Below are 18,162 nucleotides of genomic sequence, written 5' to 3' on the forward strand. Positions count from 1 at the left end.
GAGAGGAACGATCACGTCCCTCGATCTGCTGGCAATGCCCCTACATGTACAGCCCAAAATGCCGTTAGTCTTCTTCCCAACAAGGGCACACTGTTGACTTACAGCCAGCTTGTCATCCACTGTAACCCCAGGTCCTTTTCTGCAGAACTGCTGCCTAGCTATTTGGTCCCTAGTCTGTAACAGTGAATGGGATTCTTTCATCCTAAATGCAAGACTCTGCACTTACCCTTGTTGAGCCTCATCAGATTTATTTTGGCCCAATCCTCTAATTTGTCTAGGTATCTCTGTATCCTATCTCTACACTCCAGCGTATCTACCACTCCTCCCAGTTTAGTGTCATCTGCAAACTTGCTGAGGGTACAGTCCACATCATCCTCCAGATCATTAATGAAGATACTGAATAAAACCAGCACCAGGACCGACCCCTGCGGCACTCCACTTGATACTGGGTGCCAACTAGACATGGAGCCATTGATCAATACGCGTTGAGCCCGATGATCTAGCCAGCTTTCTATCCACTTTATGGTCCATTCATCTAACCCATACTTCTTTAACTTGCTGGCAAGAATACTGTAGGAGATCATGTCAAAAGCTTTGCTAAAATGAAGGAATAACACATTAAGTGCTTTTCCCTCATCCACAGAGCCAGTTATCTCGTTATAGAAGGCAATTTGGTTACTGAGCCGTGACTTGCCCTCTTCTTCCAAGTCTTTAAAAATACACATTTACATTTCAAACTCTACTTTATCTAAGGTCGACACACTGTTAAATCTCTCTCTAAAAATTGAATCTCAGTCAATTACATGCAAGTTGCTTAACCCTTTCATGCCATGTGACACAGAAGTTTAGATCCTGTGGGGATTCTTCCATATTTAATGAGGTCAGACCTCCATATGAATCTTTTTCAGCAGTCCAAGCACCTCTGGAGTCTCTCGTGCGTGGATTGCCTGATGTTTAACAAGGTGTGACATCTGTATGAAACTTTTTCCACAATCCAAGCACTTGTGGGGTCTCTCTCCTGTGTGGATTGCCTGATGACGAACTAGGTGTGACCTCTGTATGAAACTTTTCCCACAATACAAGCAATTGTGGGGTCTCTCTCCTGTGTGGATTGCCTGATGTTGAACAAGGTGTGAACTTCTTATGAAGCTTTTGCCACAGTCCAAGCACTTGTGGCGTCTCTCTCCTGGATGGATTGCCTGATGACGAGCTAGGTGTGACCTCTGTATGAAACTTTTCCCAGAGTCCAGGCACTTGTGGGGTCTCTCTCCTGTGTGGATTGCCTGATGTTTAACAAGGTTTGACTTTCTTATGAAACTTTTCCCACAGTCCAAACACTTGTGGGGTCTTTCTCCTGTGTGGATTGCCTGATGTTGAACAAGGTTTGACCTGTCTGTGAAACATTTTCCACAGTCCAAGCACTTGTGGGGTTTCTTTCCTGTGTGGATTGCCTGATGTCTAACAAGGTCTGACCTTTGTATGAAACTTTTCCCACAGTCCAAGCACTTGTGGAGTCTTTCTCCTGTGTGGATTGCCTGATGTTTAACAAGGGTTGACCTGTCTGTGAAACATTTCCCACAGTCCAAGCACTTGTGGGGTTTCTTTCCCGTGTGGATTGCCTGATGTCTAACAAGGTCTGACCTTTGTATGAATCTTTTCCCACAGTCCAAGCACTTATGTGGTCTCTCCCTTGTGTGGCTTAACTGATGTCTAATTATTTGTGTCTTCGAAATGAAACATTTCCCACACTCAAGGGATTGACAGGTTCTCTCTCCAGTGTGGCTTCTCCCATGGTTATTAAGATCTGAGAGCTTATTGAAGCTTTCCCCATGGTATAAGCATTGAAGGGGTTTCTCTCTACTATGGATCGTCTGAACTGTCACAAGCTGTGATCTCACAATGAATCCTTTCCCACACTGAAGGTAGTGCCAGGGTGTCTCTTCCTTGGGATTTGTCTGCAGTGCTCTGGAATCCTCCTCTCTTCCCTCACCATTAATAGATTCATCCACTTTCTTCCCTCGGTGGTTTCCCAGAAGCCTCTCCGACCTGTGTGAACTTCCCCAGGCTTCTGCCTGCTCTAAGCACTGGGAAAAATTCCCTTCAGCTCTTCCCACAAAGGTCCCCTGCCCTTCCACTTCCCTGGGAACTTCCTCATGAGGACTCCCCTCGTCATTCTCACTCCGTCGCTCAGCATCTGCTGGGAGAGACACAATTCGGACAGGAGTCATTGTGCTGGGGAGAAAGAGGAATAGCACAAAGGGAAAACCCAACCCAAAGACTGAGCAATTGGACTCTGCCTCCACATCCCACCCAATCACTCACAGGGAAGGAAAGCTGGGAAGCAAACTCCTGCAGAGAAGAGGCTGGGTGGAATGGTGTGAGCTATATCTGATGACTGTAGCCCTATCCTGGCTGAGACCAGGAAGAACTGAGGGTGCTTACTCACACCATATTTTGGGATTCTCAGCTTTTTCATTCATTCCCTAGATTGTTTCTGTGTCAGTCCTCACCTGTATGGGTGCATCTCGGAAGCCTTCTTTCATTGCAGGGCCGGAGATCGGGCACCCATGGCTCTTTCCCTCGTTCCAGCCGGGTGATCAGCTCAGGTTTGGGAATGGGAAATCCTGCGCAGAGAGTGGAATCAGACCAGATCAGGATAAATGGAGCATTGGTGGAGTATTTGTCAGAAAGGACATTCCGTGAGTGGAACCTGTCCCTGTGCTCTGCTGGAGGAACGTGGAATCCAAGAGGACGGGAAAATGGTCACTGAGCCCGCTTGCGCAAAGGAACTTGTCTGGGGACGTGAGTGAAATTATTACTACACCCTCACTAGGCGTTCCCAAGACCTGTGCACTCTGGGGGCCTTACTGACTCACATACAGCTCTGGACTTAAACCCCTGCCTCTTTCTAAACCTGCAGAGCCCAGAGCCCTCCCCATGGCTGGAGCTATTCCCAAGGAGGAAGGTGAACAGGGATTGTGTGTGCAGCGAGAAACAACACAAACAGGACAATGCTGGATTTACGCCCCTTTGAAAGCTGGAGGGGTGGGGATGGTTTAGCTTGTCCATTGGGTTTTCACACACATGTGGCACTGGAGACGGCACAGAAATGCAAATCTCTCTCACACGGCAGCTGTGCATTATGGAACTCACTCAACTCTGATCTAACTGACTTGGGAAGAACCTGACCAGATTCAGACATGCAGACCCAACGGCTTCTAGTATCTGAGGGGATGCGAATCCCTTACCTAGCGAGGTCACCATCTCATAGTTCTCCTGCATGACATCCCTGTAGAGGGCTCTCTGAGTGGGGTCCAGGAGAGCCCCCTGCCTCTGGGTGAAATACACAGCCACCTCCTCGAAGGTCACCGGCATCTGGAACGCAAAAAGCCCCCACTCATTACCTGCTGCTCCAGCAACAATCCCACTAGTCATACGGGAAGAAGAATAAAGAAATGGAAGCTCTGTGAGAGCCAGAGTAGCAGAATCCCACCCCCACCCTGCTCAGAGCAGCCAGGAGGCTTCGGGGGTGGGGAGAAGGTGAGAGCTCCTTTTCCCCCAGAAGACCGAGCAGGGCATGGTCTTCTCATTTCCCACACATCTGCCAGCCACAGGCTGATATGGGAAGCAGAGCTCTGAGCCGGGGACAGGGACAGGAATCCCAACAGCTTCCCTTCGTATTTCACAGCAGCCTCAGGCTAGTGGGGTGTCACTCCAGCACTGGGAGCCTTGAAAATGTTCCCAGCCCTGTGCAATCCTGTTTGAGAAATGGGGGAATGTCCCGTCTCCCTTCCCCCGTCACCAATGGGCCCGCTCAGAAAATCACACCCTATCTCCTCCCTGCCTCTGCCCAGGAGCTCACTGAAAATCCCCTACCTGAGCTGGCTCCATCACAGACATTTCCTTTCCCTGTCTCCTGGAAGAAGGGCCCATCTGGAGTGAAATGTGGACGTGATTCTTCAGCTTGTCGGGGCGATTGGGAAGGTTACAGAAGGGGCTTCAGTCCATGTCATACCCCGATTCCCCCCCAGACTCTTCAGAACCTCCCAGTAACAGTATCTCTGATCCAAATACTAGGAAAAAAGCAGAACTAAAGAGGCCACTTTGGGGGATTTCTCCACACTGCCGTTTAAACCCCTCTCCCTTAGGAACAGCAGGAGCCCTCTGATGGCATCACCTAAAAAGAATGAGCTGCCCTGGTCTCCTGCAGCAGCCCCCAGGGACAGGCAGGCAGAGGCTGATCCCATTGGTCCATCCACACTCCCTGCCTGCCCAAAGCAGCAGTGACTCCGGTGTGGCTGAGATGTGAATCCTGCCCAGAAATCAGACCAGGGCCCTGGGCGACCCCAAAACTCATGAGACACAGACCCCACCAGCACGGGTGTGTCTGACAATAACACACTGGGAGCAGGGTGTGGTGTGGGTGGATGGGTTTTTGCCTCTGTCCCAGTCTCCCCACACACCCCCTTTCCTCGCAGTGCCCCCCACTCACATCTTCCCGCATTCCAGCCTCGCTCCCCTCAGCCCCACAATTCCCCCGATCGCCCCATGTTCCCTTCAGTGCACCCCCGCCCCCATCCCAGCCTGCCCCCCGCATCCCCAGCACCCGCCTCCCTGCACCTCTTTAGTCTCCTCCCCCTGCATCCCGCGTGGGACGGGGGGGCACCGCTCCCTCGGGGCTCAGGTGTTTCTCTCACCTTTCCTCCGAGCGGGGCCCCCTGGGGCAGGGGCCGGGCCGGGAAGGGGCCTGGCCGGGCTGGGGGCTCTGCCCTGGGAGAGGCTCCTGGGGAGCAGCGGGAAGGGCCCTGCTGAAGATTCCCCTCTCCCGGCTGCAGCCCGGGCTCCGGGCTCCCAGCACCAGCCGCCGGGGCTCGGGGATCTCGCCAGGAGCCTGGAGCCAGAGTCCCCGCAGCGGCTGCGAGTCACTTCCTGCTGCCGGGCCTGAGCCCAGCGATCGCTCCCCCCAGAGCCGCCTCCCAGCTGCTCCTGGGTCCTAGCGATCAACCCACCGCGCTGCAGCATCTCTGTGTCCGGCTCCTGTTCCACTCACAGGCTCTATGGTCAGAAGGGCCCATCGTGAGCAACTAGCCCAGGGATTCTCACGACCAAATTTGGTGGCATCAGAGTGTGGCCAGCAACTCTCACTGGTGGCCGCTCTGACACTTTCCCCTATAATCCTAACTAACTTTACCAGAAGCCATTAAATATGCACAGAGATAAGCAGGTGGGGAAACGCTCCTACTAGTGTGGGGAACTTTTCTGGCTTATTCACTACCCAGATGGAATCAAATAGCAAAATGTGCTGAGTCCTCGCTCCCACTCCCTTTACCCATAGGCCTGCCTGACCTCGAGGACTCCCCTTCCACTACGGTCTCTGAAACCCCAACAAGCTTGGGCCTGTTTCCTCCAGCTATCAGTATGAATGGAAATTTGTGCGCTTAGCTTAGGTTTGGGAATGGGAAATCCTGCACAGAGTGTGGAATCAGACCAGATCAGGGTGCGTGGAGCATTGGTTGAGTATTTGTCAGAAAGGACATTCCGTGAGTGGAACCTGTCCCTGTGCTCTGATGGAGGAACGTGGAATCCAAGAGAATGGGAACATGGTCACTGAGTCCCCTTGCGCAGAGGAAGTTGTCTGGGGAGCTGAGTTGAATTATTACTACTAGCTCAGTGGTTTGTGCATTGGTTTGCTAAACTGAGAGTTGTGACCTCAGTCCTTCAGGGTTCCACTTAGGGATCTGGGGCAAAATCAGTATTTGTCCTGCTAGTGAAGGCAGGAGGTTGGACTCGATGACCTCTTGGGGTCCCTTCCAGTTCTATGAGATAGGTATATCTCCTGATATTTCCGCTCCCCACTTCACCCCCACCCACCCTATATCCCTGTCCTTGCCCTCCCTCAGCCCCCAAACTCCCTTCCACCTCCCCGCACCCTAGCCTTGTCCTCTTCCCAATTTCCTGACCCTGCTCTCCATGCCCCCTTCCCTAGTTTAAGTGAATAGAAAAGTTAATCGCACAATCGGTTTCTCCACCACACAAGCAATTCTAAGGGGGGCTAGGAGTCTCAGCAGGCTGGCAGACCCCTTGGCAGCACTCTCCCTACAAACGATCCCTCCATGGGGGCTAGACTTGAAATATGCTTTTCTTTAAAACAAGCATCCCCACCCACCTCCACTAATAACTCTCAGAAGAGCCCAGGGTTGCCTAAACTACAGTGGTATTGGAGCCACAACCTCAACTCCTTGCTAAGAATACTTCTCCCCCCTTGACGTCTCTCCCATCACATTTCTCGTGGCAAGAACACAACTCAAAAGTCCCCCCCAAACTTTCCAGCCTCCTGCGCATCTATCAAGCACCGCTTACAATGCGGAGCGCGGTTCATCCCTGCTCCCCGCCTAGGAAACAGCAGAGAAATCATTCAGTGTTTTATTTCCCCCCAAAGTCACGTTTTTCATCTGAAGAATTGATTTACAATATCTTTTCCCTTTCCTAATAAACCTCTTCCATACATTATTTGACGCGCAGAAAAAGGCGGCTGCTTAAAAAGCAAAAAGGCATAGCCCTAATGAGTTCAATTAGAATGTGGTAAACATGTTGCCTCTACACTTGAATTAAGCCTGCTGTCCAATTTTAACTCAGTAAGTCATTAAGAGAAGAGCTTTTAGCTGGCCGAAAGGAAAAGCACCACGCAGCCTGTGCAGTTACACATATACCCAAAGGTGTTCTGGTAACATTGCCGTTTGGTGAGTTGATAGGAGGTGAAAAGAAATATTTTTTGCTATGCAATTGTTCCCATAATTAGAGAACATTTACCCATGGAAACTAACTCCAGTGCAGAATTTGACTGGCGCCACTCCTTGACTACCCTTGGCCATCAAATGAGACATTTATACCTTTGTCCAAAATCAGGATTAACCTGTTGTTGCTTCAAAAGCTTAGCCCCTCTTCAAAGAATATCAGGGTTGGATGGGACCTCAGGAGGTCATCTAGTCCAACCCCCCTGCTCAAAACAGGACCAATCCCCAGATAGATTTTTACCCCGGTTTCCTAAATGGCTTCCTCAAGGATTGAGCTCACAACCCTGTTTTTAGCAGGCCAATGCACAAACTCCTGAGCTATCCCTCCCTTCCCATGGCAGGGTAATAATCTCAGCACAGCAGGGTGTCTTTGACATCAAGGGGGACAGGGAGCTGTTTGGGGGGGCAGAATCAGGCCCACCATTTGCAACGCGAGCATTGCTGGTGAGGGAGATCCTAGTAGTGAAATTGTCCAGAAAGGGCTTATACATAAAAAGAACTCCTACATTCCTTGGGTGGTTTGGGAAATCTTCCCCAAATTATGAAGTAGGAAGCAAAGGTGTGCGGGGTAACCCCTTCCTAAAACAAGTGTTTAGGTGTATAATAAAACCCCCCCCCCCCCCCCGCATCGCATTTAGTTGTACCTTTCAGGAATAGATCTTCCTCCAGGCAAAAACCCAGAGTTTAGATTGTTCAGAGCCCTTCATAAATTTAATCTAAAAATCTAGATATATTTAGGTATAGATAAATGCAGATGTGGATGTTAGTTATGGATAACTATAGAGAGATAGATCTGGATACATTTAGATTATATTTGTTCCTGCTTGCTTGTTCTTTGTATGGTTTATTTCATTTTAATTGTGCCTGGTGTGACAGACCCAGACCAGTGGGGTACAGGAGTCTGGTAGAGGGCAAATATACTGGTCACTGGATGAGTAGTTTTCTGTTCCCTGAGTGAACAGAGCAGGAGCTTCACTAGAGTAATCAGGAACCTGCTAGAACCAGTTAAGGCAGGCAGGCTAATTAGGACACCTGGAGCCAATTTAGAAGAAGCTGTTAGAATCAATTAAGGCAGGCTAATCAGAGCACCTGGGTTTGAAAAGGAGCTCACTTCAGTTTGTGGTGTGAGTGTGAGGAACTGGGAGCAAGAGGCACAAGGAGCTGAGAGGGAGAGGGTGTGCTGCTGGAGGACTGAGGAGCACAAGCATTATCAGACACCAGGAGGAAGGTCCTGTGGTGAGAATAAGGAAGATGTTTGAAGGAGGCCATGGGGAAGTAGCCCAGGGAGTTGTAGCTGTCATGCAGCTGTTACAGGAGGCACTTTAGACAGCTGCAGTCAGGGCCGGCTCCAGGGTTTTGGCCGCCCCAAGCAGCCAAAACAAACAAACAAACAAAAAAAGCTGGGATCGCGATCTAAAAAAAGCTGTGATCGCGATCTGCTTCACGGAGTGAAGGACTGTCCACCGAATTACCGCCAAATACCTAGACCTGCCGCCCCCTCTCCGGAGCGGCCGCCCCAAGCACCTGCTTGAGAAGCTGGTGCCTGGAGCCAGCCCTGGCTGTAGTCCACAGGTCCCTGGGCTGGAACCCGGAGTAGAGGGCGGGCCCGGCTTCCCCCCAAACCTCCCAATTGACCTGGGCAGTAGATTCTTCCAGATGGGAAGGTCTCTGGGCTGTTCCCCAACCCACATGGTGAATCTCTGAGACAAGAAAATCCACCAATAAGTGCAGGACCCACCAAGATAGAGGAGGAACTTTGTCACACTGAGCAAATCTGTAGCTCATTTGGATAGAAATACGTTTGTTTCCTGTTGTTAGAACAGACTCTAATTTGAAGTGATTGGATCACAGAAATGTACAATTGCAAGCTCTTTTTTTTATTCTGGGGGACCTAAATATATCATCTGTTTATTGTGCCTTAATCAATGATAGCTTTGCAGCCAAAGAGTAATATGCTGATATCTTGTTAAAAAATGAAGAAGGCATTTACTGACAGACAGGATTAGTTCCATTTAAAACGTATCTGGAACAAGAAATGGGGAAAACTGACCCTGTGCAATGTTTGGTCTTGTGCAGGAAGACATGAATCTGCTTAATACAGGACCCGATCCTGCATTCCAGAGTCTTGTTGAGTTGAATGGGAGTTTAGGGTATAGATGGAGGATCGCCTGGGGAGTTTCTATAAAGGAGATTGTCAGGGTTTTCACAAGCTGATCTAAACTACCTACTTCATTACCTCCTCAAAGGAGTTTGCTGCAATAACTGCACTTCTGATAAGTTCATATACAGATATTCGCAGTATATATGTGTGTGCGCGTGTAACACATGCTGAGCAGCCTTTGAACTGGATACAAACTAAAATGGCACATCGCCTCCACATCATCTCCAAGACGTTGCTTTCTCTAATGACAGCCGCCTCCATGCGCTCTGTTTCAAATGGATTTCAGCAATCAGCCAGTATGGAAGAAGATAGGAAGTTTAGCCACTGGTTGGTAAATTTCAGGCACGCTGAAAGTTGGATGATAGCTGCGCTCAAACTCTCTTCTTGTGTATACTTGTGGGGTCCAATTCTGTAGCCCCTTTTTGGGGGCCTACTACATACATGCTCGGGGGGGTGCAAAGTGGAAGTTTCGCCTAGGGTGCAAAATATCCTTGCACCGGCCTTAGGGTTCAGGGCAGGGGGGTTGGCTGCAGGAGGCGACCAGGGGTGGGCTCCAGCCCAGCACGCACTAGGAGCAGGGCAGGCTCCCTGCCTACCCTGCCCCCGCGCTGCTACGGGAAGCGGCTGGAAACTGCGGGGGAGGGGCACTGGGTGTGTTGCCCTGGCTGCTCCTCTGGGTACCTCCCCCGAAGCTCCCATTGGCCACTGTTCCCCATTCCTGGCCAATGGGAACTGCGGGGGGCAGTGCCTGGAAGCAAGGGCAATACACAGACCCCCCATGCTCCTCCTTCCCCAGGTTCTGGCCGCTTCCCGGAGTGGCGCGGGAGCAGGGCAGGCAGGCAGAGAGCATGCCCTGCCCCCAGTGCATGCCAGGCCGGAACTGCTCTAGGTAAACATTGGGGGTTAGGGGGCCGTGGGGTGCTGGTGGGCCGCAGAAAATAACCCTGTGGGCCACATGCGGCCCACGTGTTTGAGACCCCTGTTTTAAGGGATCACAAATGAGAAAGGCGTAAAAGGTTTGAATTAGTTACAATAAAAATAAAAGGTAAAACACACATTTTAAATCCCAAACATTACCAAGCAAAGGAAGATTGGAAGGAAACAGTTTTTCTACATTTCTACAAAGAGCTGCATGCGATACTTGGGGTTAACCCCACCTCCACTCCGAGCACCACCATGGACACTTCACAACCAGTGGGGGAGGGGGGAGGAGGAGGAAGAGGAGGGAGAAAACAGGAGTGAGGGTGGTGAGCCGGATGGAGAACCCCCGGAATCCCTGGAGCCATGCAGCCAGGACCTCTTCTCAAGCTAGGAGGAAGGTAGCCAGTTGTAGCGGCCGGTACTTGGTGGAGAACGAACAGAAGAGCAGGTTCCTGGTAAATGGGTTTTGTTTCGGGAAGGAATTTTTTCGATGCGGGCTCTTTGGGAGAGGAGGGTTAAGCGTGCATGTGTAGATGCGGAATAGTGCATTGATATGGTTTATGACATCGCGGTAATCGGCCTCGGTAATCTCCTCGAATGTCTCATTCAGAACGTGTGCAATGCGCTTACGCAGGTTTATCGGGAGAGCCACCGTGGTCCTTGTCCCAGCCAGGCTAACGTGGCCGCGCCACTGTGACATCAGGGGTTGGGGGGACCATTGCTGCAGACAGGCAAGCTGCATATGGGCCAGGGTGGAAGCCGCATTGCAGTAGAAGACCCTTCCTTGCTTCCCTGGTCACTCTCAGCAGCGAGATATCGTCCAGGACAAACTCCTGCGGAAAATGTTGGGACAGTGTTCAGTGGAGGTGCCCCCTGAAGCTGTTGGCTCTCCCCAAGGCACAGAAACCCAGAGAACAGTGAGCCCTGAAACAACCAGTCCCCCTTATATCCCACGGAAGCCTCAAAATGGTGAGTGAGTGCTGTGTTTCGGATGGGAAAATTATGCCATTGTGTAGACACTGTGTGTTTTCTATTCCTTTAGTGGGGGGGGGGGGAATCATTACTCTGTCCGGTAGAAACAATGCTGCCTCTGTTAAATGTTGCATTTTGCCTATACAGCTGCAACAACCTTGAGACCTCAGCCGTCCTTCTTATCGCCTGCTCAGAGACTGCAAAGACTCAGGAAGAGACCGCGAAAAAGCAAAGAAGACATACTGCAAGAAGTGATGCGGCAATCTATTAGAGAATGAGAAAGCACAAGACTGGAGGGAGAGAGATAGCAGGGTCCACCAGGAAAATGCAGCGCACCGGCTGGAAAGCAAGGAGCATCGGCAGCAAAGCACGGATCGGCTCATAAGCATCCTGGAGCTCCAAGGAGACGCTATCAAGGAGCTTGTAGCCTTGCAGTTGGAGCAGTACCGCAAATGCAAACGCCACTCCCCCCTACAGTCTTTAACCAAAACTCTTTCCATTGTGCCCCACTGTCACCTCGAACCCACTTTCCCCAACTTCCGTGTTCTTCCCGCCACCAGCTGCCTCCAACAACAGTATCTTCACCACCCAACCCTGAAAACCACAACCCTTACCCTCTGCACTTTAAACCCATCACCATGCAGTATAGCTACCCTGAAGTGCAGCACTCACTGCACACCACACCAGCCAGGACATACGCGAATCTGTGATTGTACCGTTCCCCACTCCACCCCCTTGTTTCTTTTCAATAAATATTTTTTTTTCTTTTCAATAAATGGATTTTTTGGCTTTGAAAACATTCTTTATTATTGCATAAAGTAAAAGACTCCTTAGCCCAGGAAATAAACAGGCACTGCAAGTCTGCTTGTCTGCTTAGCAAACACTGATTCCTAAAGATTGGAACTACTGCACTTCACTCCTGTGCAGGGCACCAGATATCACTGCTGGTTTTCAGCCTCAAATTGCTCCCTCAAGGCATCCCTAATCCTTGCAGCCCCGCGCTGGGCCCCTGTAATAGCCCTGCTCTCTGCCTGTGCAAATTCAGCCTCCAGGTCTTGAACCTCAGAGGTCCATGCCTGAGTGAAGCTTTCACCCTTCCCTTCACAAATATTATGGAGGGTACAGCACGCAGATATGACCGCGGGGATGCTGTTTTCGGCCAAGTCCAGCTTCCCATACAGAGATCACCAGCGGACCTTTAAACGGCAAAGGCACACTCCACAGTCATTCGGCACCGCCTCAGCCTATAGTTGAACCATTCCTTGCTGCTTTCAAGGCTCCCTGTGTAGGGTTTCATGAGCCAGGGCATTAACGGGTAAGCGGGATCTCCAAGGATCACAATAGGCATTTCAACTTCCCCTACCGTGACCTTCTGCTCTGGGGAAAAAAGTCCCGGACTGCATCTTCCTGAACAGCCAAGTGTTCGAAAAGATGCGTGCGTCATGCACCTTTCCGGGTCAGCCTGTGTTAATGTCAATGAAATGCCCACGGTGATCCACAAGCGCCTGGAGAACCATAGAGAAATACCCCTTCCGATTAACGAACTCGGATCGTAGGTGGGGTGGTGCCAGAATAGGAATGTGTGTCCCATCTATTGCCCCTCCACAGTTAGAGAACCCCATTTGTGCAAAGCAATCCACTACTTCCTGCAAGTTAACCAGAGTCACGGTTCTTCTGAGTAAGATGCGATTAATGGCTTTGCAAACTTGCATCAACACTATTCCAACTGGTTTGCGACCGACGGGTAGCAGACTGGAGTTGCCAGCTCCCAGATAGCAATAGCCACTCACTTCTCCACTGGCAGGGCAGCTCTCAATCTCGTCTCCTTGCGCCGCAGGGTGGGGGCCTGTTCCCATGAAAGTGGCTTCTCTCATCCGAAAGTTCTGCAGCCACTGCACGTCATCCCAGACTTCCATGACGATGTGATCCCACCACTCGGTGCTTGTTTCCCGAGCCCAAAAGCGGCGTTCCACGGTGCTGAGAATGTTCGTGGATGCCACAAGCAATTTCGTGTCATACGCGTTACGCGGCTCGACAGCATCGTCGGACTCCTCACTGTCACTTTGGATCTTAAAGAATAGTTCGACAGCCAAACGTGATGTGCTGACGAGATAAGTCAGGATACGCCTCAGCAGTTCGGACTCCATTTCCCGCAGACAGATCACGCTGCACAGAAACCGTTGAAAGATGGTACCAAAGGTGGACGGAAACAAAGGGATTTCTGGGATGAGAAGCGATGCATCACAGGGCGTTGGGACAGGACCCAGAATGGCCCACACCCACGCCCCCTTCCCACAACCCTCGGCTCCAGAATGGTAAGAGGTGCTCTGTGGGATAGCTGCCCATTGTGCACCGCTCCCAATGGCACAGCAAATGCTGCAAATGTGGCCACGACAGTGTGCTGGACAGCTGTCAGTGTGGACAGACTGGAGTGCTTTCCCTACTCAGCTGTACAAACTCAGGTTTAACTCACAACGCTGTCCATCTGCAAGTGTAGCCAAGGGCTAAGGAAAATGCAAAGCAAGCACGTTTTCTCACCCCACCCACTGTTGCAGGCAGTTCATAGTTTTTAGTACCCAGCCTGAATTTCCTTCCAGCCTTGGTCAGTCCTCCCCACTCCAAGGCCCCTGTTGCCTTTCAAGCCATCTTGTTGCCTTCTGTAAAAATGGGAGACGAGAGGTAAAAATGGAGACAATTCTCCCTTGTGCTTTTATACCACTCTCCTCTTTGAGGTTCATCCCCCAGTCGGGGGGCAGGCGACAATCAGTTTGTGGCCTAAGTGAGCGTCCAGCTGTCCTTCCGGTGAATTGTAACTCTCCTGTTCCCAGCTCCACAGCTGCTGAATGGCTGGCTGAGCAATTACTGGCCATGTAGCACCTAGCTGGTGTGCAGGTGCCATTGTCTCTGAGCAGCTCATCTGTGGGCGTTTTTCAGCTTTACAACATGTAACACACATACAGCAAACTCTGAGAGCTCCATGGACAGTGCTGATAGACACATTTTAACGGGACACTAATATTCAGCAAGCAATTACTTTTTCTATGATACCTCACAAGACATACTTTGGAGAAGATTTATCATTTTGTAAGTGTGGTGACCATAATAGTATAGACCAGTGGTTCTCAAATGTGTTTCATTGCCACCCCCCATGGTGTCTGTGGTCATTTACGCCCCCACCCTCAAAAGCACATATATCACCACCCAGCTCTAAAGGCAGAGTGGTTGCTGGCGATGTGCACAGCTCTGAAGGCCTCCAACAGCAGCACAGAAGTTAGGGTGGCCACGTGAAGAGTGATATTCCTCAATATCGCTGTTCACAGCAGACTTATCACCCCATTGCCACCCCGACTTCTGTGCTGCTGCTCCACCTGGGTTTGAGAGCCTGAGCATTTATCCCCACCTCCCAGATAGGCCTGTTCCTTCCTCATGAGCCCCAGCCAACTGGTGCTGAAAGCCAGTGCTCTTTAAAAAAAAAACCCAACAACCCACACTGATCGCGCCTCCCCTGACACATTCCTGTGCCTCCACTGGGAGGCTCTGCCCCATAGTTTAAGAATTGTTAGTGTAGAGAGTCACCGTTGCGATTGGTAGCCAAGATGGTAACACCTGCTCCTTTCCGCCTCCAGGATCCCCAGAGAAAATGTCCGAGCAGGAGAGAGGAACAGATCCGATTAACATTAAACTTGCAAAACACATTTTGGTGATTTCAGCTATAAATATTCCCTCCATCCTTCAGCATCTACCCCCAGCGAATTCAATGAGACTGAGCTGGAATTGGGTAAGTGGCATGGGTGATGGGTATAATCGCAGAATTATTGATCCCTGAAATAACAGAATACAGGAACCGTTTGGATAGCTAAACATAGACTACTACAGTTACCCCTCTTAGAATCATAGAGTATTAGGGATGGAAGGGACCTCAGGAGGTCATCTAGTTCAACCCCCGGCTTAAAGCAGGACCAATCACCAACTAAATCATCCCAGACAGGGGTTTGTCAAGCCTGACCTTAAAAACCTCTAAGGAAGGAGATTCCACCACCTCGCTAGGTAACCCATTCCAGGGCTTCACCATCTTCCTAGTGAAATAGTGTTTCCTCCTATCCAACCTAAACTTTCCCCACTGCAACTAGAGACCATTACTCCTTGTTCTGTCATCTGGTACGACTGAGAACAGTCTAGATCCATCCTCTTTGGAACCCCCTTTCAGGTAGTTGAAAGCAGCTAACAAATCCCTCATCATTCTTCTCTTCAATAGATTAAACAATCCCCGTTCTCTCAGCCTCTCCTCGTAAGTCATGTGCTCCAGACCCCTAATCAATTTTTTACCCTCCGCTGGACTCTTTCCAATTTTTCAACATCCTTCTTGTAGTGTGGGGCTCAAAACTGGACACAATACTCCAGATGAGGCCTCACCAATGTTGAATAGAGGGGAATGATCACATCCCTCGATCTGCTGGCAATGCCCCTGCTTATACAGCTCAAAATGCCGTTAGCCTTCTTGGTAACAAGGGCACACTGTTGATTTATATCCAGCTTCTCATCCACCGTAAACCCTAGGTCCTTTTCTGCAGAACTGCTGCCTAGCCATTCGGTCCCTAGTCTGTAGGAGTGAATGCAATTCTTGAATCCTAAATGCAGGACTCTCCACTTGTCTTTGTTGAACCTCATCAGATTTATTTAGGCCCAATCCTCTAATTTGTCTACGTCACTCTGTATCATATCCCTAACGTCCAGCGTATCTACCACTCCTCCCAGTTTAGTGTCATCTGCAAACTTACTGAGGGTGAGGTCCACATCATCCTCCAGATCATTAATGAAGGTACTGTACAAAACCGGCCCCAGGATCGACCCTTGGGCACTCCTTTTGATACCAAGTATCAGGGGGTAGCCATATTAGTCTGTATCTACAAAAACAACAAGGAGTCTGGTGGCACCTTAAAGACTAACAGATTTATTTGGGCATAAGCTTTCGTGGGTAAAAACCTCGAAACCTGTTGCATCTGAAGAAGTGAGGTTTTTACCCATCAAAGCTTATGCCCAAATAAATCTGTTACTCTTTAAGGTGCCACCAGACTCCTTGTTGTTCCTCTTGATACTGGCTGCCAAATAGACATGGAGCCATTGATCACTACCAGTTGAGCCCGTCGATCTAGCCAGCTTTCTATCCACTTTTTGGTCCATTCATCCAGCCCATACTTCTTTAACTTGCTGGCAAGAATACTGTAGGAGATCATATCAAAAGCTTTGCTAAAATCAAGGAATAACACATCCACTGCTTTTCCCTCATCCACAGAGCCAGTTATCTCGTCAGAGAAGGCAATTAGGTTACTCAGACATGACTTGCCCTCTTCTTCCAAGTCTTTAAAAATACACATTTACATTTCATACTCTAGCTTATCTAAGGTGGACACACTTTTAAAATCTCAATCTAAATGTTGACCCTGAGTCAATTACATGCAAGTTGCTTAACCCTTTCTTGCCATGTGTCACAGAAATTTAGATTCTGTGAGGATTCTTCAATGTTTAATAAGGTCAGACCTCCATATGAAACTTTTTCCGCAGTCCAAGCACCTCTGGAGTCTCTCCTGTGTGGATTGCCTGATGTTGAACAAGGTGTGACATCTGTATGAAACATTTCCCACAGTCCAAGCACTTGTGAGGTCTCTCTCCTGTGTGTAAAGCTTGATGTTTAACAAGGTCTGACCTGTGTATGTAACCATTCCCACAGTCCAAGCACTTGTGGGGTCTTACTCCTCTGTGGATTGTCTGATGATAAACAAGGTGTGACCTTCTTATGAAACTTTTCCCACAGTCCAAGCACTTGTGGGGTCTCTCTTCTGCATGGATTGCCTGATGTTGAACAAGGTTTGATCTTTGTAAAAAACTTATCCCACAGTCCAAGCACTTGTGGGGTTTTTCTCCTGTGTGGATTGCCTGATGTTGAACAAGGTTTGACCTCTCTATGAAACTTTTCCCACAATCCAAGCACCTGTGGGGTCTCTCTCCGGTGTGTAATGCCTGATGGTGAACTAGTTGTGACCTCTGTATGAAACTTTTCCCACAGTCCAAGCACTTGTGGGGTCTCTCTCCTGTGTGGATTGCCTGATGACGAACTAGGTGTGACCTCTGTATGAAGCATTTACCACAGTCCAAGCACTTGTGTGGTCTTTCTCCTGTGTGTAATGCCTGATGTTTAACAAGGTCTGACCTTCTTATGAAACTTTTCCCACAGTCCAAGCACTTGTGGGGTCTCTCTCCTGTGTGGATTGCCTGATGACGAACTAGGTGTGACCGCTGTATGAAACATTTCCCACAGTCCAAGCATTTGTGTGGTCTTTCTCCTCTGTGTAATGCCTGATGTTTAACAAGGTCTGACCTTCTTATGAAACTTTTCCCACAGTCCAAGCACTTGTGGGGTCTCTCTCCTGTGTGCCTTGCCTGATGTTTAAGAAGGTGTGACCTTCTCATGAAACTTTTCCCACAGTCCAAGCACTTGTGGGGTCTCTCTCCCGTGTGGATTGCCTGATGACGAACTAGGTTTGACCTCTGTACGAAACTTTTCCCACAGTCCAAGCACCTGTGGGGTCTTGCTTCTGTATATAATGCCTGATGTTTAACAAGGTTTGACTTTCTTATGAAACTTTTCCCACAATCCAAGCACGTATGGGGTCTTTCTTCTGTGTGCATTGCCTGATGTTTAACAAGGTGTGACCTCTGTATGAAACTTTTCCCACAGTCCAAGCACCTGTGGGGTCTTTCTCCTGTGTGGATTGTCTGATGTTTAACAAGGTCTGACCTTCTTATGAAACTTTTCCCACAGTCCAAGCACTTATGGGGTCTTTCTCCTGTGTGGATTGCCTGATGTTTAACAAGGTGTGACCTCTGTATGAAACTTTTCCCACAATCCAAGCACCTGTGGGGCCTTTCTCCTGTGTGGATTGCCTGATGTTTAACAAGGTTTGCCCTCTCTGTGAAACTTTTCCCACAGTCCAAGCACTTGTGGGGTCTCTCCCCTGTGTGGCTTAACTGATGTCTAATTATTTGTGTCTTCGAAATGAAACATTTCCCACACTCGTGGGATTGAGCGGGTTTCTCTCCAGTGTGGCATCTCCCATGGTTATTAAGTTCTGTGTGCTTATTGAAGCTTTCCCCATGGTCTAAGCATTGAAGGGGTTTCTCTCCAGTATGGATTGGCTGATGTGTCACAAGCTGTGATCTCACAGTGAATCCTTTCCCACACTGAAGGTAGTGCCAGGGTGTCTCTTCCTTGGGATTTGGCTGCGGCGCTCTGGGATCCTCCTCTCCTCCCTCACC

General features: G+C 49.6%; 3 protein-coding genes across 4 annotated transcripts in view; 1 reads left to right on the top strand and 2 right to left on the bottom strand.

Annotated features, from left to right (window-relative positions):
• LOC128847528 (zinc finger protein 34-like) overlaps window positions 1–18,162 on the bottom strand; it is a 152,298-nt gene that overhangs the window by 108,570 nt on the left and 25,566 nt on the right. The window lies entirely within an intron of this gene.
• LOC128847386 (zinc finger protein 850-like) overlaps window positions 1–18,162 on the top strand; it is a 127,538-nt gene that overhangs the window by 58,149 nt on the left and 51,227 nt on the right. The window lies entirely within an intron of this gene.
• LOC128847522 (zinc finger protein OZF-like) lies at window positions 725–4,922 on the bottom strand. Of its 2 annotated transcripts, XM_054047012.1 has the most exons (5): window positions 4,698–4,922; window positions 3,877–4,073; window positions 3,249–3,375; window positions 2,511–2,624; window positions 725–2,197 (listed from the first exon to the last, which is right to left on the bottom strand). In XM_054047012.1, exons 2-5 carry the CDS (start codon window positions 3,931–3,933, stop codon window positions 882–884), a joined length of 1,614 nt encoding a protein of 537 aa, XP_053902987.1. In that variant the 5' UTR covers window positions 3,934–4,073; window positions 4,698–4,922; the 3' UTR covers window positions 725–881. The 2 variants fall into 2 exon arrangements, with proteins under 2 accessions (XP_053902987.1, XP_053902988.1); XM_054047013.1 differs by lacking the exon at window positions 4,698–4,922 and having other exon boundaries at window positions 725–2,194; window positions 3,877–4,479.

Source organism: Malaclemys terrapin, chromosome 13 (genome assembly GCF_027887155.1).
Source record: "Malaclemys terrapin pileata isolate rMalTer1 chromosome 13, rMalTer1.hap1, whole genome shotgun sequence".
Taxonomy (NCBI): Eukaryota; Metazoa; Chordata; order Testudines; family Emydidae; genus Malaclemys; species Malaclemys terrapin.

Coding starts and splice junctions, on each gene's coding strand:
- LOC128847522 (XM_054047012.1), bottom strand. CDS start 3,933: ATGGGCCCTTCTTCCAGGAGACAGGGAAAGGAAATGTCTGTGATGGAG. Junction 2,625..3,248: donor TGAGATGGTGACCTCGCTAG/GTAAGGGATTCG, acceptor CTCTCTGCGCAG/GATTTCCCATTCCCAAACCT. Junction 2,198..2,510: donor TCCGAGATGCACCCATACAG/GTGAGGACTGAC, acceptor TGTCTCTCCCAG/CAGATGCTGAGCGACGGAGT.